The sequence below is a fragment of the Tribolium castaneum genome, chromosome 1 (genome assembly GCF_031307605.1).
Source record: "Tribolium castaneum strain GA2 chromosome 1, icTriCast1.1, whole genome shotgun sequence".
Classification (NCBI taxonomy): domain Eukaryota; kingdom Metazoa; phylum Arthropoda; class Insecta; order Coleoptera; family Tenebrionidae; genus Tribolium; species Tribolium castaneum.
Genome location: NC_087394.1, coordinates 13913261 through 13937683, shown reverse-complemented (window position 1 = coordinate 13937683; position 24423 = coordinate 13913261). Strand labels below are relative to the sequence as shown.

The following is a 24423-nucleotide window of genomic DNA, read 5'->3' as shown; positions in this document are numbered from 1 at the left end:
TAGTTTTTGAATAGATTTTTCAAGGAATTTAAATCTGGCACTTACAGTCTTTTAATGAAAGAAATATTATGTACTGCTCGAAAAAATGGTTTCAAAAACTGGAGTTACAGAAAAATACTTTAACCTTTTCAGTAAGAATAGGATGAGATATGAGTACAGTAACGTCTGGATAATCTGAACGGAAAGTTGGCAGATTTCGTTCGGATTATTCATAAAAAATGAAATTAATTATCCGAACTCGTTCATTTTACAAATACCTTATTAACCACGCAGATATATATTTCCATCCAAAAAATATACCCAGTATCTATAAAAACCAAAATACAAAAATAGAAATAAAAAAAGTTTCGATAGCTTCTGCTTCAGTTACTTTCTACAAATTGGTCAAAAGTTTCTTGTACATAGTTTTCAAGTTCGGATTACGGAACACATTCTTTCGGATTATAGAGGGTTCAGATTATCCATACATTACTGTATATGGTAGAATATGTCAAAATAAAAATAAAAACTATAAAGTTACACAGTATGGCCATTTCTACTTAAAACTGTTTGCAAAAAACATAATGATAATTATATCAAATAATAAAGGAAAACCTTGTTTTCAAAATGATTCAAACTTGAAATTCAAAAAGTCTTTAGATCAACTCTTGCTGTGGAATTTAGATTGACAGATTTTTATTTTCATTTATAGATTATCGTTTTCTGTTGAAGTTTCAAACGCGCTACTTGCGATTTTCTCCAACGCCACTATTTCCGTATGTAGTAACGTAAGAAATCACCATACGTTTAAAATGTCACAGCAAGAGTTGATTTAAAGACTTTTTGAACGTACTGTAGTATTGTCTGTTTATTCCTCAAAACAATTGTCACAGTAGTGTGTAGTGTTGTCATGTTGGTAAAGTCCCTATCACCCAGTAGTTATTTTATTGTTTTTAGGTTGGCAACGTAAAATGAATAAATAAATTCCCATTTCCATACTTAACTGAATAATAATAATTATCGTTTTTAATTCTTGTCTTTTCGATTTTTTATAGGGTGGAACAGTCTGGTCTTTCAAGGAAGTCAGATATTAGCAATTGTTTTAAAATAAATGGTCAATAGTTGAAAAAACATAGTAAGATAATTATTTATCCACGGGATAAATTTTCTCGATGGTATAGTTAGGTATTGTATTATTAAATACGTATCATACTTAGCAATAATCTAAAATGATTTTCATGTGGTCAAGTTAGTTTTGACTTTTATCTTACGTTGTTTCATATACAATGTGTTCAAAAATGATTGTTCATCAAGTTGACTATGGAATTCAAAAACAATGTACCCCTTCGTCCAAATGACTATAGACTATAGTAGTTTCTCTGTCAGATCTTTGGATTTACTCACTTTTTTATTGTTTCCAGTGCAAGGTTTGTTTTGATTTATGTTTCATATTTCCGTCACTTTTGATGTTGTGTATTCTTTTATTTTTGGATTCGAAGTCTTTTTGCATTATTTTGACAAATTTGTCACCTCGACAGCATTCCCAATTTAAATTTAGCGGCACATTATGTTTAAATTTCATAGGTGATTTGATGAACAATCATTTTTGAATACATTGTACATAGTCGAATTCACATTTTTTTGGTCCATTTGATAAAAAAATATCTTTAAGAAGGGTAACAAAATTAGAAGTCCACGATATTTTATTTTGATTTAATTTTAATTTTACTCTCCCGACCAGCGCCCAAACAACTTATAATTACACCAAATCCGTAAAGTCAAAAAATAAATTATTTCCACCATTGTAATCAACGAAAATCCGGTAAACAATCCCAACAGCCCTCCAAGATTCGCTATCAAATCGCAAACTCCATACAGCTCATTTCTTTCCAAAGTCATAAACTGTTCAGCTTTGAAAAAAATAGACAAAACCGACCAGTGATCCCTAAAAATTAAAAGTCCCCAAACCATTACAAAAAACTGAAACAATTACTCGTCTTTTGCGTCCTTCCAGTCTATCTTCAAGTTGTGCCGTTTCCGAATTTTGAAATATTCCCGCCAATAGAAATCACTGTGAGACGTTTCGACCTGATACATTAAAGAAGTACAAGGTGGTTTACAATCACACAACATTTTTCCCGACAATCGATCGCCGAAATTTTTAGTTTTCAATTCGCCTGAAAACAAATTAATTAGATCAACTCAAATTGGACTTCCGACGCACTTTCGGCCTCCTCCATGCAATCAACGTTTCCGCTGCCGCAAATACGTGTCAAATTATCTCCTAAAAGTGCAATTAAATAACCAATTAGTAATTACTTTAATTCGCGCAATTACTTGGCATAAAATAATTAACGCAACCGCACTTTTCCAGCGTGTAGTTGGTCAGACACTCGAACAGACAATTCGACTGTGTATAGACTTTGAAATGACGCAACGACCGTTCACTGCTCAAATAACATTGTCGAGCATCAGGTGAAAATTTTCGGACAGCATCTGAAGTTAAAATTAATTCCGGGCTAATTGCAGCTGTTACGATTTTGTCAATGGGGACGCGAAAATAATTCTGTGTCAAGCGGGGAACGTCCCACGGATTGTGGATCAAAATCTGGAAGAAAATTGCAAACAAAATTTCGGTGAAATTATACAGGGTGCTCAAAAACTGGCGCACCAACTCAGTGGTACGTTATTGAGAAGCAAGTGCAGATTACGGGAAAAACGTTGAAAAAATTCCTAAAGTCATATTTTAAAAAATCTGGAGTTACAAACTTATTGTGTTAATTTCTTTACTTTTCATTATTTTTTTATATTTCTATGTTTCATACCAGGCAATCGTTCCGTAACAAAACAATGAATAATTATTTTTAAATTTACTATCACATTTTAGCAGTTTTTTTAATTTAAAAAAATTAAAATTTATTCAAAAAATCACAATGTGTAGATGTGCTAACACTGGAAATTATTTCCTAAGAAACCGTTTCAAAAATAATTTATTTTTATTGTTGCTCAAATTCTATTGCGATCATGACTGTTAGACAACGTTGCCACATATCATTTACCTAAAATTAGTTATTTATCAATAACTTTAATACAAAGAATTTTTTTACTATTTTTACCTTTATATGTAACCAGTTCTCTACCACACACCATTGAGTTGGTGCGCCAGTTTTTGAGCACGCTGTATATTAACATTTTACCCGAAATCCTTGCATGAAATTGCTGCAGATGTAGTCGGTGTCGTTGCTGTTGGTCTTTAAATAAACATCAAGTGAATTGAGAGCACCCGACATTAGAGCTCTTTGAGGATATGTGTCTATGCCAGATTCGGGAGCGTAACCAGAATCTGTATTAAAGTGTTTCGAGTCGTTCAAAACCTCGTAAAAATCGTCGTGTTGGACCCTGGTTTGCCAAAAATCAAAAACGAAAAATTAAATTAACCTTTATTTTACAATGACTGTAGATACTAACTCCCTGCATCACCTAACATGATTCTCATTTATATAGGAAGTTTCGAAAATTAGCTACAATACAAATTTATATTATTTTTTTTTAATGAAAGACTTTATGTTTTTTGCATTTTTTAAGCAAATTTGTTATTGGTCGATTTTGCTTAGATTTTGAAATAATTTGATATTTTTAACAAAAACACAATTTAAAAAAATATTAGATGCAAGCTACTAGGAAAGTAGGACTTTCACCACTTTCAAGAAGAAAGTTCAAATTTTAAGAGTTCTTAAATTTTTCTTAGCTTACTGCAATCATGAAGGTAAAAAAAGTTGAATAACGTAAAGATTTTAAATGTAGCACCTTATTTTTTATATTTGCACCTAAAGGATCTTTACTGTCTTTCTAAAACATTAACAGCAGTTGGCAACACAATCGTTGACCGAAAAGAAATTGACGCCAACTTTGCAATTTTAACTAGTAACCATGCACCTATTTTTATTGCATTTTTGAATTCGCATTTTAAAACTGAGTAACTGAGCTTTTAGTACAATGTGTGTTAGAAAGATTTTCATATAGTTGTCTATGAATTTCTTATGTAAAATCAAAAAATGCTGCTTTACAGAACTAATGACAAGCATTCAGATATTCACCAATTCTAGTTTCCAATTCGGAAATAAGCTTCAATATAATAAGAGTGTTTTCTTGTACACTGTTACAGTTAGTTGCATTTTAACGAAATTTTAACAAAAAAAAACGCGAATATCACCACTGACAGATTAGACTTTTATTGACATTTATTCAATTGAGCAGAGCGGCACAAATTTACATGTAAATTAATTTCAAAGTTAACTAGATGAGAATTATTTAATAACACATTATACTTATCTGTCATACTTTTGACGTATATTATTTTTTTATGCAAATTTTCATTTTAAAATATCCCAGGTCTTGAACCCTTTACAATAAGGAAATAATTTCTTTTGAATTTAATAATCAAAGGTTTGAAGGGTCGGGCAAAAATTTTAAATTTTTTTAAAATTGTTAATTGTCAAATTGTCAAGGCTACTATGTTTTTTTTGAAATGATACACTCAAAAAAGAATTAGGTAGAACACAGTTTTTTCAACTAAAAAGATACTGTTTTCTTAGTTGCACTCAAAAGAACATTTTTATTGGAGACAACATTTTCGATATTTATTGGATTTCGATTTTTACAGGATATGGAGACAACATATTCTATATCAATTCCTTACAGTTTTTGAAATAATCGCAGACAACGGAAATTGAGCTCATTATTTTCATTTTTAATCTAGTAAACTTTCGAAAAATACGATAAAGTTGTGCTATTAATTAAAAGAATATTTCCTTTCAAGAAGTTCATTTGATGGTAGACTGACTGAGTTATTTTGCATAATTCACTTACTGAATCATAATTAAACTTTAATGTTTTACTGCTTATTCGATAAATAATGAACCCGCTAAAAACTAAATAAAATGTTAAGGTTTGATAATTGTCAGGGGCGGATTCAGAAATTAATTTTGGGGGGGGGAGCTTCCAAAAAATTTTTAGAGTGGCGAAGCTATTGAATAAAACTTTTTACCGTTGTTTAAATAAATTTGTACAAAATTTATGCACAAAAAACCGTTTTATTCAAAAAAATTTACAATTTAATTTTATGCTTTTTTTTTAAATAAAACACGATATTTAGTGCATTTTTGCAGATGGTACATAGTTGTAAATCATAATGTTTAGTAGATCTTGCTTTTTGCTTAGAAATATTAATTAATTCTCATTGTTGGAAACCACATGTATTGTTAATAATTAGAAAAAACTACAACAGGTGATGGTAATTTACACGCAGTTGTTTATGTAAGTTTAAGTAATAAAAATATCTGTAAGTAAAAAAAAACTTCTTATCAACTTCCTTGCTTTATTTTTCAGGAATTAATATTTTTTATTAAAAGTCATAATAAATATTTTCAGTATAAGGAAAAGTATTTAGTGGTTTTTGGATTATCACTCAAAAAATACAATTTTCTGGCAACGTTTTGATTTTAATTTAATCTGCTACAGGCCGCAAATTGTTTTTTATGAACGGCTTGAAGAAGATTAAATTAAAATCGAAACGTTGCAAGAAAATAGTAATTTTTTTACTGGTAGCCCAAAAAACATCAAATCAAATCAAATTTTTCTTAAACTTAAACTTTCTGAAACTTAACAAAATGGACAAAAACACATTAGAAATAAAAAATGTTTTTAAACAATTTTATAATATATATTAAAAATTTAAAATTAATGTTTGGGAGGGGCCACTTTACAAAGCCTACTTGATTAAGATAGGTATAGGACGTGTTGATAAAAGTCGTTATATTAGAAAGAACTGAGTTATAGCCGTTTTTTAATAACCATTTCGCAAAAAATTGCTTTGAATTTTGACAGTTGACAATTTAGAAAATTCTTGAAGGCAAATTTGATAACTTCTGTTATCGAAGGCAAAAAAAATATTCACTTATCAAAAAAGGTTCGAGGGCTGTGATATTTTAAATAAGACCCTGCAACTATTACTTATAAGTACCAACAACTTGTGTAAATTTTACTCAGTTTGAAAAGGTTACTTCAAAAATACAATACAAATATGTGGTTTATATTTAAAATTTCAAAAATGGCGCCAATTTCACGGAGTTCAGAAAGCTGAACCATTTTGGAAAAAAACGTCAAAAATGTTGTTTAACAAAGAAAATTTTGACAGTTCTATTAAACATGCGAGCAGAGTTTTTATAATTTTGTCTTTTTTTGTTTTACGAAGAATAAAATTTTAGCTTATTATGTCGCTTAATTTTTAAATAAGTAAGCTTGGTGGAAATGTGAACCCTCCAGATCCAAATTCAATTAAACCTCTAAAATCTAGTTTGTTTAAAAACAAAATTGTTGGCGATTTTACAAAGCACTCTTCGCAAAAATGCTTTTTTCTCCATTTTGATCAGCATGTAACATTTGATCATATCATGTGATACATCGTTGTAATCAGGAATAAAAACACTTTTTAAAAATACAAAAAACGAGTATGGCTTCCATAAGAACAAACAAAGTTGAGTGTTGTAATTCGAACATCAGGAAGCCTTGGAAAATACGATGACAGTTTTAGATTTTAGATTTGAAAAAAGTGCCTGAAGAACGTCCTAGTTAAAAAAATCTAGTTTTTTTTTTGGTTTTTGCTTAAAAAAATAAAAACAAAAATTAGAAATTTACGTTTTTTTTCTTATAATTCAAAAACTAAAAATGACTCATCAAATTTTCAGAGACAATTGTTCAGCATAAAAATGCGCAACTTTGCCCTAATTTAACTGACCTCGTATCTCTTATAATAACTTATAATCCCAGGGTAAAGCTTAAAAAAACGCACACCCTGTATATTTGAAAATAATTTTAGGTGATGCAGGAGCTTATTATCTACGGAATTTATATTATATTATTTATATTATTTTTCAATTATTTAAAGACCTATAATGGACTTTTTAATTCTCTGAGACACCGTGTATACTTACACGTGATCTGTAAAAATTAGTCCACGGTCTAAAATATTGAACGAATAGCAAATCCCTTGATCGGTTATAACCGGAGTCAAAATATTTTTGCAATCGTAGGTCACTCCCATAAAATCACATTCCATTACGATTTCAGGTGCCAACTAATTAAGACCAATTGAAAATGTTTCAGACAGTATTTATAAAATAAGCAAACCTTGTGGATGTGATGGTAAAAGTCATCGTCCAGGATTTTCTCACCATTATTTATAATAAAATTTTTGTCACACAACAGATTGATGTAATTAAAGTAGAGTAGCCTAAAAGTCGATTTTTTGTAAAAATTTTAACTAAAAAAAACTTACTCGGTTTTGTCGTAATTAATACTTTTGTTGCTTTCCGTCAGTTGGAAGTACATTTGCGTAAAGTTGAATTTTTTCGACGAATATTTCGACTCTGGACAAATCGTTACCGAAGGAAATGGAAATTCGTAGACAGGAGTGTCCCTAGTCGAGAAATTTACAACAACGGGACTCGTTTGATATTTTTGCAAAATTTCGTAAATCATGTACAAGCAACATGCTAGTGAGACTAACACGATGTTGGTCCAAAAAATCCTGAAAAAAATTGTTGAAATGAAATAAATTCTGACTTACCTACTTTTCAAATGTCGATCGCCTTTCGGTGATGTATCTGAGGCCGTGTATTCCGGTGACATCGTTGTATTCTTTGAAATATTTAAAAATCGGGCTCTGCTGACTGTGTTCCTTCTCTACGGTCATTTCTGGGCGAATCATTGCAACATTGTGCAGTTGGAGTGGATTTACAAGGACATTTATTTTCGCGTGTGTGTGATAGCTATATTTAATAGAATTAAGATGAATCAGGGAATTCAGTGCAAAGTGGATTGGAAAGTAATTAAATTTCAAAATCGATTATTGCAAATTAGTGTCCAGAAATAATACGTTGTGATGAAAGTTGAGTAAGGCGTTTGTGTGTCATGAATTAGAACATTGAAGTAAACACAAAGGCGCTTAAAGTAGTAAATTTTAAGTAGCAAATTAATAATAACAAACAATGGAGGAATGTTAATAAAAATAATTTATTAATTTCTTTGAATTGCAAATGAAAATTCCTCTTTTTAATAATGATAAGTAAATACATAGTCATAGAAATAATAAGTAGTAAGAAGTAACTGATTAAATTGTTTTGTTTAATTATAAGATCATTTTGAATTGAAATATGTATTAGCTTTTTCAAAACTAGCCAGCGTCGCATTTTACTAAAGTATTTTTTTAAATAAGATTGGTAAAATTGTAAAAAAGCTATTAGTGATTAGATCTCTCATTGCAACTATAAATTTCATTAGCTATTATTTTTTGAAGTGCATGAATAAATTATATCAGCTAGTTTTGAGAGAAAATGTGACGTTGGCGTTTTCATAGTTTGAAACAGCTAATAATAAAAAAAAATCCTTCAAGTGAAATTTAATTCAGTTATTAAAAATTATACAGGTTTTTTTCGAATTTCCAAAAAGTAACTAGTTGAATTTGCAGTTTTAATCATAACACATAATTATCTGTTAGACTCATTTTGTTAAATAAAAATGGAATAACCATGGAATAACAGTGCGGTTATTCCTGTATATGTTAAATATCTCAAAAACAACGAAAGTCTTGTAATTAATAAAAACAAAATTTCATTTTATCATTATTAAATTATTATACAGCGTGGTTTTGTCAAATATTTTAATGACAGATTTAATGACAAATTTAATTAACACATCGAAAATTCTTTCAACACTATTTCTTTATATATCAATACACGCACAATTAAAAAACAAAAATTTTGTGTTTACACTTACTAAAAACCTATTTCGTCAATGACAAATGACTAATGATTAATCGTCGGATATGGTTAGGGTTTTTGGCAAATAACACCGAATGTGTTAGGATTTGCAACTGGGTTGTAATAACAAAAAAATGTTGTTTTTTTAATTCCGCATCGAACGATATAAAAATAAACACGCGTTGCCATTTGCAATAAGCAAACTAAAAGACTCTAAAATTTTAATAGTTTGGAAGTAGATTGTAAACTCCCTGTAGTAAATCAAATCAATCAATCTTAATAAGTCGCATATACCTAGTTCAAAACGTACATACTAACAATGTCATCAAGAAAGCATCTTATTTTTTATTACTTTTTAAAGCTAACGGTGTAAAACCGTTTTTTTTTAACAGTAATCCTTGAACCGATCAAAATAAATCGTAGAAACATGTAAAATGCATCCTAATGGGCACCAAAAAATAATAGCATGCCATTAAATAAATATACTTTTGACGTCATACTTTTTTTGGTACACTACGTATAATCAAAAATATTTTCTTGAAATGTGTTACAGTATAAATAATAATAACTACAAAATATCAAAACTCCAACTTTAATAATAATTGAGCTACAGAAGACGGGAGCTGCGCTGGACCACTCTGTGTGAGCTCACCTAGTGCTTCGTGTGTAAATTTAATTTCGACCTGTATACAGGATGTCTCAGCTAAGACTTTCGAGCCTGATATCTTAGATATTTGTCCATAGATTATTATGAAAATTAAAATGCAGATATTTTAGAAGATAAAGATTAAAATCCAATTAATGCAAAAGCTCAAGTCTTAAAAACGTAATTTTTACATGCCTTTTTAAAATGTTAAGCGTTTTAAGACTTATATTAAAATAATTATCTTCAGTGAATAATGCTGGCAGAAAGCGTATGCAAAAGCGTAGATCTCTATGAGACAAATGAGCACTACCATTGAACTTAACTGTCAAGCAAGGGATATTTCACAATTATCTCTTACCCATACAAATTTAAAAAACAATATTTTTGACTTACTTTTGGTACTGGATGCTTTAATTCTTTCAAAAAGGACTGAAAGACTGAACAACAACTGAAAAATTCTAGACACTTGAACATTCACGACTTTAGAAATGTTTCGTACACTGCTGATTGGATTCTCTTCAAAAGCTTGAATTACAGCCCCAACTATTGCTTCGTTTACAGTGATGTGTTTTGTTCTCACTCGATTTAGTTCAGGTAAGCTTCCTGTGTCTTCAAATTATTGACGATTCTTTAAACTTTAAATTTCATAAATAACATTTCACAAAAAGTCCAACGACACTTTCCGTAGGCGAATATTGATTCCTTTTTCAACAACACAGAAATTTCAGCCACTGTTGTTGGTTTTTAAAGTAATTTCACCAAGTTAAAACACTTTTACTTCTCTGGCAGCGCGCACACTTTTGACAGTTTTTTTCAGTGGTATACAAAATGCCGCATAGAAATGCTTCATCAATTGTTTCAAAAGGTGACTGCCCAAATTACTATCAAAATTTGGACCAAGTTTTTAACAACAAAATTTAATTTTTCTCTTGGATCTGCCAAGCGATTTGGTTAATTTTTTTGTGTAGCCATTTATTTTTCGGGGTTTAATGATCCAACGGTAATTTGACTTAATTTTAAATAAAAGAAATGTGTTTTAAAATATCATTTTATAACTTGGGGTCATTTTTTTGCCCCTAGTTGAAAGACCACCTCCTAAAATATGTGCATTCTAAATTTTATAACAATCCGTTGACAAATAACTGAGATATTTAGCTTGAAAGTCTTAGCTGAGACACCCTGTATATTGTAAGTTACAGCACATGCATAAAATAACACCGGCATAACAAAGTAGTCTGTACATTTGACCAGAGACCACCAGACCATCTATCTACAGGGTGAATCTGCTAAAAGTATCTTTCACCATTTCTCAAAAACTAAAGTACGTTTACACTTGAAATTTTTCTCTAGACATTTGTGGCAAGTATCTGACCATAAAACTTCCGTAGCTGTTTACATTCCGGCAAAAATTTCTTGCAATATCTTTGATGGAAATCTGTCGGAAACTTTTAAAAAAGTGTTTTCACCAACAACTGTATGTTTTTCAACCACTTTTTCTAGTAATTCATTCTAATTTTTTGTTGTAACACTCCCACAAGTCTGGCAATTTCTGTGGAAAATGTCTGAACAATGTCTGAACTTTCAAATCCGTAATCAGTTACTAAAAAATTTCTGACATATTTTACTGACACTTGGAATATTTGTGTCAGGCGTACTAAATTCCGTCTTGTTTACATCATACATCATTTTTTCAAAATTTTTGCTACCTTTAGTATCGATAAAATTAAACATATGAAAATTAATTAATGAAAATTTTGTGTGAAATACTCTATTTATTCTGTCAAAATTTCCGGTTTTTTGACAACTGCTTTTAAACCTGATTGAGTCTAAGTCGAAGAATAAAATGTTGTATTCAACTCGCTTTCATGTAAATCGGTTCATTTATTTCACCTAGTAGATGATAAACCACTTGTTTTCACTCGTGGTTTAATATTTCACTCATGAAATAAAGCGTCCGATTTACACTCAAACACGTTAAATAAATAACTATTATTTTCTTAAAAAGTTAGACAAAGTTTTAAAAACCTGCTGTCTCCATCCACTTCAATTTTAATTATAATATTTTTAGATCGGCATTTTCCTTTTCGCATCTTGTAAGTATAATATAAGCTATGACGACTTTATGTTATTGCAAAACACAGTAGTTTTTTCACTGAAGATTTAACTTCACGGTTCACTTGTTTTACATAATTCATTACCGTTACAACTTCAAAGAAACCATCCAAACATTGATATGTATCACGTACCTAGTTTCGTTTTAATCTTCGGCTCAATGGAATCTACCAGATACTCGAAGTTTAACAGATTTTCTGATGTCCAATAAATCTAATAAATCTAACGAAGATTGTATTTTTGAAAGATTTTCTGCCGATGATTGTATGTCGAGGTTCTTTGCATTTGATTTATTAATACAGGGTGTTTCACATAATTTTACGAAGCCTGCGCTTGTCAAATGCCACCAACAATACATATTCTAATACAAACTCGATTAAAAATTTTGAGAAATTGGATAGTCTTCTTTAGTTTGTTCACCCATTTGAAAAATTACGACGTTTTTAGTTAGTTAGTGATTAAGATAAATAGATCAGAATCATATTCATGTCGTCTTTTGATAGAACACATGATAATTGTTTGTGAAAAACATAAATGTATGACTATGAATGAAACAGTCATTAGTCTGACAACTATGTCATGGGTTTCCAGAAATTAAATAATTAAATTTGCATTTTTTGTATATTTGTATTTGTATTTACCCTGTATTTACTAAAATTGGATATCTTGATTGTCCTGTATATGTTAAAATTCCGAACAATATTATTAACAATTAAATTTTACGTAATTCTTTAGTTTTGCAATTTTTAAAAACGCTTTTATTCTTCAACACAGTCAAAGTTTACGGTTTTTTTCCTGTATGTGTAAGAAAGTTTAAACAATTGGCATTTCTCAATACCAAACATCAAATAAATTTTAAAAGATTTAAAGCAATTTTAACTATTGTCAAATAAATATTTACATATTATAAAAAACGTAGAGTAAACACAAAGTAAGGAACAAAGTGTGATCGATTAAAAAAAATGTTTTTTTGTTTTTATTAAGTTTAACAAAAAATTTAAATATTAATTATTCAAATAACAATCTACAAATAAAAAAATAATACAATACAGGTAGATTTTTTACAGTACTTTATTTTATTTTATTTTTTTAATCAAATATGTAGTTTAATATTTCGTGTCTCTGAAGAGCTTTGTAATAGTTATGTAGTGTTTACATTACTCTGACAGGTGAGATTTACATACATATAGCTATTAATTAGGACTCAATTCAAAAATTGAAGTGACTTTTTATAACAAAAGGGAAGAATACTAAATCAAAGCCTGAAGTAAGTTTTTCCACCTTTAATGTAGAATGCAAAAAGGTGGGTTAGGTGATAATTAGGTTTGTACATTCTTCCGCAATAAAAGCAGCTAATTAATAAAATGATAATTGGGTTAAAATACAATTAGTTAGGTGTGAATCGAGAACTGTGTTATGTGCGTGTATATCTGATTATCTGCACGAAGGGTTGTCAAAAGAGCCGTTTAGCAAATTGGGAAAAATAATTTGAAAAGTAACACCGCTAATAATTGTCGCAAATTTAATTAACTTTTGAATTTTATCAAAAATATAATTTTAAAATGTTGACATTCAAATATCAAAAACTGGGGTAAAATCTTACTTTTGTTATAGTATTTGGGAATAAATAAAAAAAATCGTTTGTTGAATATTTCAATAAAGTTTGTTAATTGATTAAAATTTTTAACAATCAAAAATTTTGACAAAGTGTGTAATTAGTAAAATTTAATTATTTTTTTAATCACTTGCTGTACCAAACCATTGTCCGTACAATCTAATATTACAAACAATCCTAATTGACAAAAAATACAAAATTTCCATTAACGACAATACTGAAAACCCTGTAAACAGCCCCAAAAGTCCTCCAAAATTAGCCAAAAAATCGGTCGGTCCATATAACTCGTTTCGCTCCGAAGTAATAAAATTATCGGATTTGAAAAACAAAGCAAGAGCCGAAAAATGTGAACTGAAACATCAAAAATCATACAACTAACTCAAATTTCTAAAATGTGATACCTCTTGTTAATCCGAGGCAAATTTCTGTGCGCTTCCAGCCATTTATCCCACTCCCAGTTTGTCTGCGACGTTTCAACTTCATAAGTTAAATCCGAACAAACTGGCAAACAGTCACAATCATAATTTTTAGTATCTTTCTCATCCAGATTTTCAATTTTTATCGACAAATCCACCATATGCATAAATGCTAAAAATCAACTTTATTTTGAGTGAAACAAAATTGGGAAAAATACATTCAGCCAATTCCATGCATTCCACACTGGAGCTGCCGCAAATATCAGTTTCATTATCTCCTGAAACAGCCATTTTAGTCCTGAAAACGCCGCCACTACAGGCTGATTTTTTTAAAGCCTACATTAGAAATTTTTAAGTTTTAATTTAGCCAGAACTTTGAAATTTTGTACACGATCCAAATCGAGCTTTCCAAGTTCAACAACTAATTTCTTTTCAACATGGATGAACTTCCAGAACAAAATAAATTGGTGTAAACTTAGAAATTGTAAATTGTAACCATCTAGTTTTATTTACATTTTGAATTTGCCTTTTTTTAAAAAAATCTATGTAAACGTTATATTGGCTCATCCATTTAGATCAAATTTGAGCCCAATTAAAATGTTAAGTTACCTGTTCTTGCTTACCTCAAAATCACTCTACATTTATCTCTTACAGTTTTTGAAATACTAATTGCAGAAAACGTATTTTAATCATTTTTAATTCATTTTTAATCGAGTAAACTTTCGAAAAATACAGTAAGGTTCGGTTAAAAATTAAAAGAAATATTTCATTTGTCCACCATTTTTATTTAAAAAGTTCGAGACTCGAGTAGTAGTAAAAATTAACTGACTTAGTTACTTTACATAATACGCTTAATTAAAATAAAGCTATAATTAATTAAATATAATTGTTTTCCTACTTTGATTTTATTATTGAATTTGCTAAAAATCGAATAAAATGTTGAAATTTTTTAATTGTTGATCATTTTACAATGTCTACTTGATAGTTCATATACTTCATATGAAATATGAAAATTATAAAGTTAAATCTGTTTTTTTTATTATTTAAAAAATTGTAAGAGCTATGAGACGTGTTGATAAGTGTCATCATAACTACGGTCGTTTCAGTAAAAACAAACAAACAAAGTTATAGCCATTTTGAATCATTTTGATACTAGCCTAGACATTTAACAATTTTGAAAATTCAAGAAGACTAATCAAACTTTTGTTAATAGAAAGTAAAAAAAATATTATCTTATCGCAAGGATTTCAAAAGCTGTTATTAAATTAATTGAAAATTAAAAATTAAAAAAACATTCAGAGTATTCATCACAGAGAGCTGGAAAAGTCCATTATTAACCTTTAAATTTTAGAAAATTATTTTTGCTTACAAAAGTTGTACAGCATACTAATCCTCTAACTCACCTAAAACCTAATTTTTTTTCAAGTATACAGGATGTTTCCGAAATTAGTCACAATTCAAACATATTTTTTTAATAAAACGCTGTATTTTTTTGCATTTATGTATGTAGCTTCTAGCACTGATGTTTTTAATTATTATTGGTCTACATTGCTTAGTTTTACATAATATTTAATATTTTGATTTTTTTGACAAAAATATTTTTTTAAATTTAATACATAAAAGCAAAGAATCCGAGAAAAGCTCAAATATAAAGGATATATTTTTTTCAGCTGGCTGCAACCACAAAGATAAAAAAATTAAGAAGTTTGTTGCAAGTTAAATAACTTAAAAATTCAAGTGGCTCACCATGTTTTCTATTTTCGCTCTAAAAAATTTGTAAATTGTCTCTCTAAAAACATTAACAGTTAAGTTTCTCTTCTAACTGTTTAAAACTTAATTAAGCTAATAACAACTTTAACGTTACTTTTAGGTCATTATTTCTCATTTATTACAGTGAGATAACTCAAATTTCAATATAATATTTATGACGAGTCTTTTAATCCTCGTGTAAATTTCAACAATTGACCTTATGGTTATAGTATGATTTACTATCGTATCAACAATGCTCATGAATAAAGTCAAGTATCTTTTTAGTTACTAACTTTTGTCATTTGAAACTTATGTTTCTAGATAGACAATTTAATAATTTTTGAGAAGTAGAAACAAAAAATAGCATTTATGTAACTTTTTCAAGTTTTTCAACGTTTTACAAACCTCTTAATTTTTATATTTTTCTAAATGCAATGCGCTTAATAGTTGGTACAAAGTCCTACTTTTCTAAGATTCTCAGTTCTTGTGAAATAAATTTTAAAAAAATCGTGTTTTTGTCAGAAACTAAGAAGTGGCATGGATCAATAGAAGTTTAGATCAAAATCATCAGTATTAAATCCACGTCCAAAATCGAATAAAATTTAGTGTGTTCCATTAAAAAAAGGTTTGTAATATAGCTCCTTTCGGAAATTATTAATTTCGGGACCCACGGGTGCGTAATCGTAAACTTTTTTATTATTTGAAATATTGCCATGTTTTCACTATACGATAGATCGACAAACTAAAATATTTTTATTGTACACAGGGTGTTGCATACAGGGTGGTGAACCAAGTTTAATTTTTTTTAAATAGAACACCCTATATATATATTTGCATAATTAGATTTCATGGATTTCATGCAAAAAAATAATGTAACTTTATAGAGCTTATTCCAAATCTGGTGGCGAACTGACATTGTCAAAAATGACTGAATTTTGGCATTAAACATATGTTTACTATAAAAAAAATGCCCCTAGGCGTCATAATAAAATGTTTTTTAAATCCACTGATAGTCTTTAAAAATTATAATGAGAAACATAAGATGAAGAATAATGAACAAATTATTAACAATAATAGTAATTTTTCTACAGGGTGCTCAAAAACTGGCGCACCAACTCAGTGGTACGCTGTTGAGAAGCATGTGTAGATCACGGAAAAAATCTTGAAAAAATTCCTAAAGTCATATTTTAAAAAATATGAAGCTACATAATTGTTTTGTAAACTTCTTCAGTTTTCATTATTTTTTAATGGTTTTATGTTTCACACTAAGTAATCGTTCCCTAACACAACAATGAATAATTGTTTTTAAATTTCGTATCAGACTTTGGCAGATTTTTTAATTAAAATAAATAAAATTCATCAAAAAAAATCACAATTTGTAGATGTGTCAATACTGGGAATTATTTCCTAGGATACCGTTTCAAAAATAATTTATTTTTATTGTTGATCAAGTTCTATTGCGATCACGACTGTTAGACAACGTTGCCACATATCATTTAATTAAAATTCGTTATTTATCAATAACTTTAATACAAAGAATTTTTTTACTATTTTTACCATTATATGTAAGCAATTCTCTACCACACTCCAATGAGTTGGTGCGCCGGTTTTTGAGCACCCGGTATGTATCTTCGTCCTCAAAATTTATCAATGTTAAAATGGCAACTAAGTAAATTTTAGCGAAAAAAATGCACGCCCATGTATTTCATTATTTTAACGAAATGAGTGCATTTCAGGATCCTTTTATGTCACTGTGAGTTCGCCACCAGATATGAAACCACCTCTATAAACTATTATCTTTTTTCGTTTCGGAATTATTAATCTTCTCGTTAGAAAGACTAATTTTTGAAAAATCGCTGCGAAGTCGCCTGTGAATATTTTCCGAAAAATTTGCAACAGAATACCCTGTAGTTTTAGCAATTATTGGCTGTTACTTGAAACATGCAGGTAATGTACAGGCTGTGCCAAAACGAAAAGAGTTGAATAACTCATTTTTTTGAAATGGAACACCATGTATTTCTTTACACGTAACGATAGCATTCTTCATAAACTTTCTAATGATATGCGGCTTGTGCAGCAAATTTGAACTATTTCTTAAAATGTTAAAAAAATGTTTTTCTTTATTTGTTTTTATTTATTTTATTATTAATTCTTAATGAGCAAAATTCATTAATGTATCAAGTAATATTTAGATTACTAATCTAATTAGTCACAATAGTACATATCAAAAAATAAATCACCATTTGACTTATCAGATTCTAGGATAACAAATTTTCTTGTAATAAATCATTTTTTTGTTAATAATCTTATCAAAAATGCTATCGATACATAAAAAAATACAGGTATTCCATTTGAAAAAAATGGGTTATTCAACTTTTTGTGTTTTGGCACACTCTGTACATTATCTGCATGCTTTAATTAGAAGTCGTCTATTCGCTAAAACTACAAGTTGTTCTAAATTTTTCTGTTGCAAATTTGCCGGAAAATATTCATAGGCGATTTTGCAGTGATTTTTCAAAAATTAGTCTTTTTTATAACGAAAAGTTGAATAATTCCAAAATAAAAAAAGATAGACTCATAATAGTTTATAGAAAGTTACATTATTTTTTTACACAGAATCCAATTATGAAAAAATATATAGGGTGTTCCATTTAAAAAAATATGACTTTGATTCACCACCCTGTATACAACATCTTGTTAAAAATGTATAGACCGATTACGCACCCCTGGGTCACCCTATACATTTGAAAATAATTTTAAGTGCTCCAGAGGGTTAGGACCTACGGCTTTTGTAAAAAAATAATTTTTTAAGATTTACAGGTCAATAATGAACTTTTTCAAATCGCTTGGATACCTTCTATGTGATAAAACTCATAAACTGTAACAGATAAGTACTAACAATTTGAGTAATTGTTACACAGTTTAAAACAGCGTACCTATTTTAAAATGTAATAAAAATGTGAGGTTTCCATTTAAAGTTTCTTGTAGTTCCAAAAGTTCAGTCATTTTGAAAATAATTTATTTGAATTAAGAACTGTCCATTTGAGTTATGTAAAAAATTACAAAGCCGCAGATTTAGTTAGATTGGAAGTTAAAGGTTTCTAATGCAGGACATAAAAGAATCACCCTGTATAGTAAAATAATAACTCGGCATGAAATAATTAACGCAGCTGCAAAGATCGGACGTCCAATTCGCCAAACACTCCAGTTTGCAATTGGACGACGTATAATCCTCAAAAAATTTCAGTTTTCTTTCAGCAGCGAAGTAGCACTTGCGACGCTGGGGGTTGTAGGCTTTGATTGTGTCAGAGGTCGTGATCATGACGGGTTGCACAGCCCCCACGACGCTCTGATCGAGGGGGATCCTGAAATATTTTTGGTTGGGGCGGGGGATGGTCATGGGGGTGTGGAGGAGCACTTTATAGCCCTGGAGGGAGTTTTTACAAGCGTAGTCAAGGTTTTGGTTAGGAGTGACAATTTTGAAACTCAGGCCCCAGGAAACCCCCGATAAATAGGCCCGAAGGGGGTATGGGGTGAGTCCAGCATCTGGCTTATAGCCGTTTTCCAAATGCCAGTCGGTTGTGTTATAGGGGGCGACGTGGTAATTGTCGAAAAATTGGCTAAAACATTCAGAAAATCGATCATTTTTTTCTCGAAAAATTCTACTCAAGTTACACGTTTTCGCGAAAAATGATGTCTCGGTCGAGCATGTTGAAAGTGTAACAAACACCGTCTTCTGTCATGATTGGAACAAAAGATTTTGTACAATCGATGTCAACTTTCATGTAAATACAATCCTGGATTTGAAATTTTGGTTTAATTTCATCAATTACTTTAAAAAAGTCGTCCGAAAATCTATCAGTTTGTGCGTAACTTAAATTCGCATTGTGGTCGCAAATGAGAGACATGTAATCGAACTTGACCGCTCTGAAATTCTCCCGTTCACAATTGTATTAATTACGGAGTGAGTCTGCTAACTGTTTTTCACTATATCTATATCTCATCTTTATTAATAAAATTAATAACACAGAAGTCAGCCTTTGCTATTTTAAATACTTTATACAGGATGCTCAAAAACTGGCGCACCAACTCAGTGGTACGTTATTAAGAAGCAAGTGCAGATTACGGGAAAAATGTTGAAAAAATTCCTAAAGTTATATTTTAAAAAATCTGGAGCTGCAAACTTATTGTGTTAACTTCTTTAGTTTTCATTATTTTTTTATATTTCTATGTTTCATACCAGGTAATCGTTCCGTAACAAAACGATGAATAATTATTTTTAAATTTTCTATCAGATTTTAGCAGTTTTTAATTAAAAAAAAATTAAAATTCATCCAAAAAATGTGTAGATGTGCCAACACTGGGAATTATTTCCTAGGAACCCGTTTCAAAAATAATTTATTTTTATTGTTGCTTAAATTCTATTGTCATCATGACTGTTAGACAACGTTGCCACATATCATTTATCTAAAATCCGTTATTTATCAATAACTTTAATACAAAGAATTTTTTTACTATTTTTACCTTTATATGTAACCACTTCTCTACCACACACCATTGAGTTGGTGCGCCAGTTTTTGAGCACGCTGTATAGGTTGGTCCAGATATAATCTGCCAGAAAAATTCGTGGTCATTAGAAAGATCCAACAAGTCGCGAAAACTTTTTTGTTAGTTCAAAAATAATGGGGATAAATTAACCTCTATCCGTCTTCCAACCGAAATAGTGAAAATTGACTAATATAGTGGGTAGTGTTTATAAAATGTAGCAAAAGCTTATGCTATAGTTCTATCTCTTTCTTTTTAATACAATCTAAATTACGCTATCCTTTACTATTACAATTAAAAGCATTTACTACATTTTATAAATACTACCCTATACAGGGTGTCTTAGCTAAGACTTTCGAGCCTGATATCTTTGATATTTGTCAACAAATTTTGATGAAATTTATAATGCAGATATTTTAGAAGATAAAGATTAAAATCCATTTAATGCAACAACTCAAGTCTTAAAAACGTAATTTTTACATGCCTTTTTAAAAGGTGTAGCCTTTTAGCTTTAATTCTTTCAAAAAGGACTAAAAGACTGAACAACTGAAAAATTCAGTTAACCTGAACATTCAGGACTTTGGAAATGTTTCGTACACTGCTGATTGGATTCTCTTCAAAAGCTTGAATTACAACCCCAACTATTGCTTCGTTTCCAGTAACTCGATTTAGTTCAGGTACGGTTCCTGTGTTCTTCAAATTATTGACGATTCTTTGAACTTTAAATTTCATAAAAAACATTTCACAAAAAGTCCAACGACACTTTCCATAGGCGAATATTTATTTCTTTTTCAACAACACAGAAATTTCAGCCACTGTTGTTGGTTTTAAAAGTAATTTTACCAAATTAAAACAATTTTACTTTTCTGACAGCGCGCACATTTTTGACAGTTTTTTTCAGTGGTACACAAAATGCCGCATAGAAATGCTTCATCAATTGTTTCAAAGGGTGACTGCCCAAACTACTATCAAAATTTGGGTTAAGTATTTAACAAAAAAATTTAATTTTTTTCTTGGATCAGCCGAACGATTTGGTTAATTTTTTGTGTGGCCATTTATTTTTCGGGATTTAATGATCCAACGGTAATTTGAATTAATTTTAAATAAAAGAAATGTGTTTTAAAATTTCATTTTTTAACTCGAGGTCATTTTTTGCCCCTAATTGAAAGACCACCTCCTAAAATATGTGCATTCTAAATTTCATAACAATCCGTTGACAAATAACTGAGTTATTAAGCTCGAAAGACTTAGCTGAGACACCTTGTATATCATAACACAACAATGAAGCTTAGGATAGTCTGCAGAAAAATGCAAATTAGTTAAAAGTGTTTAAATTCTTTCATCTGAGAGCTTTTTCAAAGTTCTATGGTCATCTATTTTGAAAATACAAGGCTGATTTGATTTTTTTTAATGGCACGAAACATCAAGATTTAATCATTTTTAAAAGAGCATTTTTTTCTGAATTCATTGATGTAACATGATACCCACCTTTACTTTTATTAAAAGGTAAAAAAATAAAAATTCAAAAATTTTCTGGAATAGTAAAACTAAGTTCTGTCACTTGTATATTAGCCAAAAATTAAACTTGGGTGCTATAATTAGTTAAATAATAGTACATTTAAGTAAAACTGAGCGAACAAATCCTCATGTTGGTTTCTCATGGGGACAAAAAGCCAAAAAATTAGTGAAAATCATGTTGAACATTTTTTGTAGCATAAAAATCAAGTATCTTGTGTTTAAATTTTTTAAATTAATACCTGTTCCTTTTCAGTTAAAAGTGTTATTTTAACAATTATTTTTAACTTTTACTTATTTTTTGGTTAATGAACTAACGATAGATAAAGACAACATTTTCAAGGCTAATAAAACTTTACATTTTTCAAAATTTTCGTTTTTTTTTTAAGTTTCGATTAAATTAGGGTATGCATGTGTTATACCATAGAACTCAGAAAAAAATGATCTTCCCAAAAATCCTAAATTTGAGATAGAAATTTAATAATCATCTGAAACTATACAATTTATATACTTTAAGCATACTCTTAAGTCATGACGTACTCTTAAGCATATACCAAATTTCAATAAGTTATGATGAATTGTTTTTATAATATTTAACTGTATGCATACTTTTTAGCCACCCTGTATTTTAACTTATGTTTTAACCATTGCGCTCAATAATACTGTACGACAAAATTTTAACGTTTTGAATATTTAGCGGTACAGTTAAAATGTTCGTTAAGATCATAAAAGAAGACATGAAGTCCAAACTGTGGAATAGATGAGCTGTTTTTCGTCTGCAGCTGTACACATTTTAAAATCAAGAAACCTTAAATTTCATTTACGTTACCTCTATTTCATAATTTCATTTAAATAACATGAGATCGAGAATTAAATGAATTAGAGCACCCCGTATCTGGGGAATTTAACCACATGTCAAAAATTAGGAGATTAGAGTTTTTCAAACACTGATACCTTGCTCACTCTAAATAATTTCAAAATGGTGTTTACCCCCCAACAAAAAACTTACATTGTAGAATGCTATTTTAGCAAAAAAAAATTAAGGAGTGTAAATATTCAATTTTTTAAACGGTTATTTGCTAATGTAGAGACAGTAACACGATGTTTTGAAAAGAAATGTGGCTAAAGTTACACTTCCCTTTCACCGCTTGATTTAATTCAGTACATTTACGATCTCATGGTACGTGAATTATGAATTAGTGTTATATTGTGACTACAGTGATTCTTAAGAATATAGCTACTTCAAAGAGATTGTCACGAATAACTAAAATTCTGAAAGGCTGATGAATTTTTTAGATACAACTAAATGTTTACACAAGTTAACCCAAATGAAGTTAATTAAATAATAAATTAAATAAGTTACTCGGACCAAATAAATCTGTGTCTGAATGGAAATTTGCGCTTAGTGAATTGAAAAATAACTGTCGAAAGCAAGAAAATTACACATTATTAGAAGTAACTGGCAATGAAGGATAAATGAAAACTGTTAAACTGCTTTCTAACTTGAAAGAAAGATTATTAGCGCTTTTGTCTAAAGTTTGCATTACGGAATTACATGGAGAAATCATAATATATAATTATAATTAAAATTAATTAATTTAGAGCCGGTTTAAAGAATATTTTAAGCGCAATTAAAATTTAATTCGTGATTAACTTGACGTTTGTAGAACCTTAGGTTTATAGAAAGCTCTATTAAAATTTAATTTGTTGTTAAAAGATAACAACGCGAATAGATCAGTCAAGCTGCTTCAATTTGGTCACGTGACATGATCACGCATTTATTTGTGGATTAAATTAATGACGCTTCTACAGACCGTACTTAAAGTAAATAGCAACTTAATTCGAATTAGTTTAATTAATTAAACTAAATTAATTTTCACTTTCTGTAAACCCGCCCTAAGAATATTATTTAATAAAAAATTTATGATTTATAATGTTATTCTAAAACAACGATACCTAAATAATGTTTTCGAGCAAAAAACTTCAAAAATTAAAATCTTCTGAATTCTTGAAATTTTTCTCAGATGTCAAAAGAAATAACAACATTTGCAGCAACTTAGTACTTAACTAATTATCTAATTCATTCATTAATTAATTTTAATTATGAGGAATTGTAAAAACATTGTGAAAAAATTTACTGGTGTGGAGAAAATTATATTAACTATAAGTATAAGTATTTAATACCAAACGCGAATTTTGTGCGATTATTATTTTTTGAGATATAGTAAAAATATACTTTTAATAGACTCATCCTGAAAAATGTCCTTAATTACTTACTCGTCAGGCGTCAAAGCAATGTCATCTTCCAACTTGTGCATAAGTTTCGTAAAATTGAACAAATTTTGATCTGATTTTGCTTCAGGACAAATCGTGACTGCAGGAAAAGGAATTTCGTAAATCGGTGTTCCCCGATTTGCAAAATTTACAATTACAGGACTTCGTTCCCATTTTTTGTAAACGGCGTAAATTGAAAATGTGCAAGCCGCCAAGCATGCAGAAAACATGATAAACCACCATATTCTGTGAAAATTTGTTTAAAAAAAAAAACGTTCAAAAATTGGTTACTTGCCTTTCGAAAATTGTTCGCTTTTTTTCGCCAAAATACTGAAAGCCGTGCACACTCGTCCGATTGCAATATTCGCGAAAGTATTCGCGAACATTTGTGAAAAAAGAACGTTTCATGATGTTTGTGGTAACGATTTGAATTTATGACTGGGTTTTGGCGGAAGGGTGGACTGGTGGTTAGGGAGGTGTATTGCATGTATGGCTTTATAATCAACAGGGGATTATTATTTTTTGTCTAATTAACATCAGGCTTGACACAATTTGCTTATAAAACGAATTTTTTTAACATTGATAATATTCCGAAATTTTGCTGGTTTTGGCTTAAAAAGCCGATATCTAGCTTTCTTATTACAACTACTTACGCATAGCAAGAAAAGAATGTGATTTTATAATTTACATTCCCATATTTATTGCAATTATCGATTTCTTGGTGATTGGATTACTTACTTCCAACATAGCCTC

The 24423-nt window shown here is 29.6% G+C and overlaps 1 protein-coding gene across 1 annotated transcript; it reads right to left on the bottom strand.

Annotated features, from left to right (window-relative positions):
* Positions 1–1677: 1677 nt before the first annotated feature.
* On the bottom strand, positions 1678–24117 carry LOC655347 (uncharacterized). The gene is made up of 16 exons (XM_064359738.1): positions 23966–24117; positions 23674–23916; positions 19012–19263; positions 18484–18956; positions 13806–13865; positions 13573–13759; positions 13297–13522; positions 7611–7864; positions 7316–7567; positions 7168–7270; positions 6972–7114; positions 3177–3378; positions 2317–2587; positions 2204–2263; positions 1973–2156; positions 1678–1924 (listed from the first exon to the last, which is right to left on the bottom strand). The coding sequence occupies exons 1-16, from the start codon at positions 24076–24078 to the stop codon at positions 1705–1707; spliced, it is 3243 nt and encodes a 1080-aa protein (XP_064215808.1). The 5' UTR covers positions 24079–24117; the 3' UTR covers positions 1678–1704.
* Between the last annotated feature and the right edge of the window lie 306 nt (positions 24118–24423).

Excerpts from the sequence above, each read along its gene's own strand:
- LOC655347 (XM_064359738.1), bottom strand. The coding sequence starts at position 24,078 with ATGAAACGTTCTTTTTTCACAAATGTTCGCGAATACTTTCGCGAATAT. Across the intron at positions 2,264-2,316 it reads CGTTAATTATTTTATGCCAA|GAGATAATTTGACACGTATT; the intron begins GTAATTGCGCGA and ends TTGCACTTTTAG. Across the intron at positions 1,925-1,972 it reads TGGAAGGACGCAAAAGACGA|GGATCACTGGTCGGTTTTGT; the intron begins GTAATTGTTTCA and ends TTTAATTTTTAG.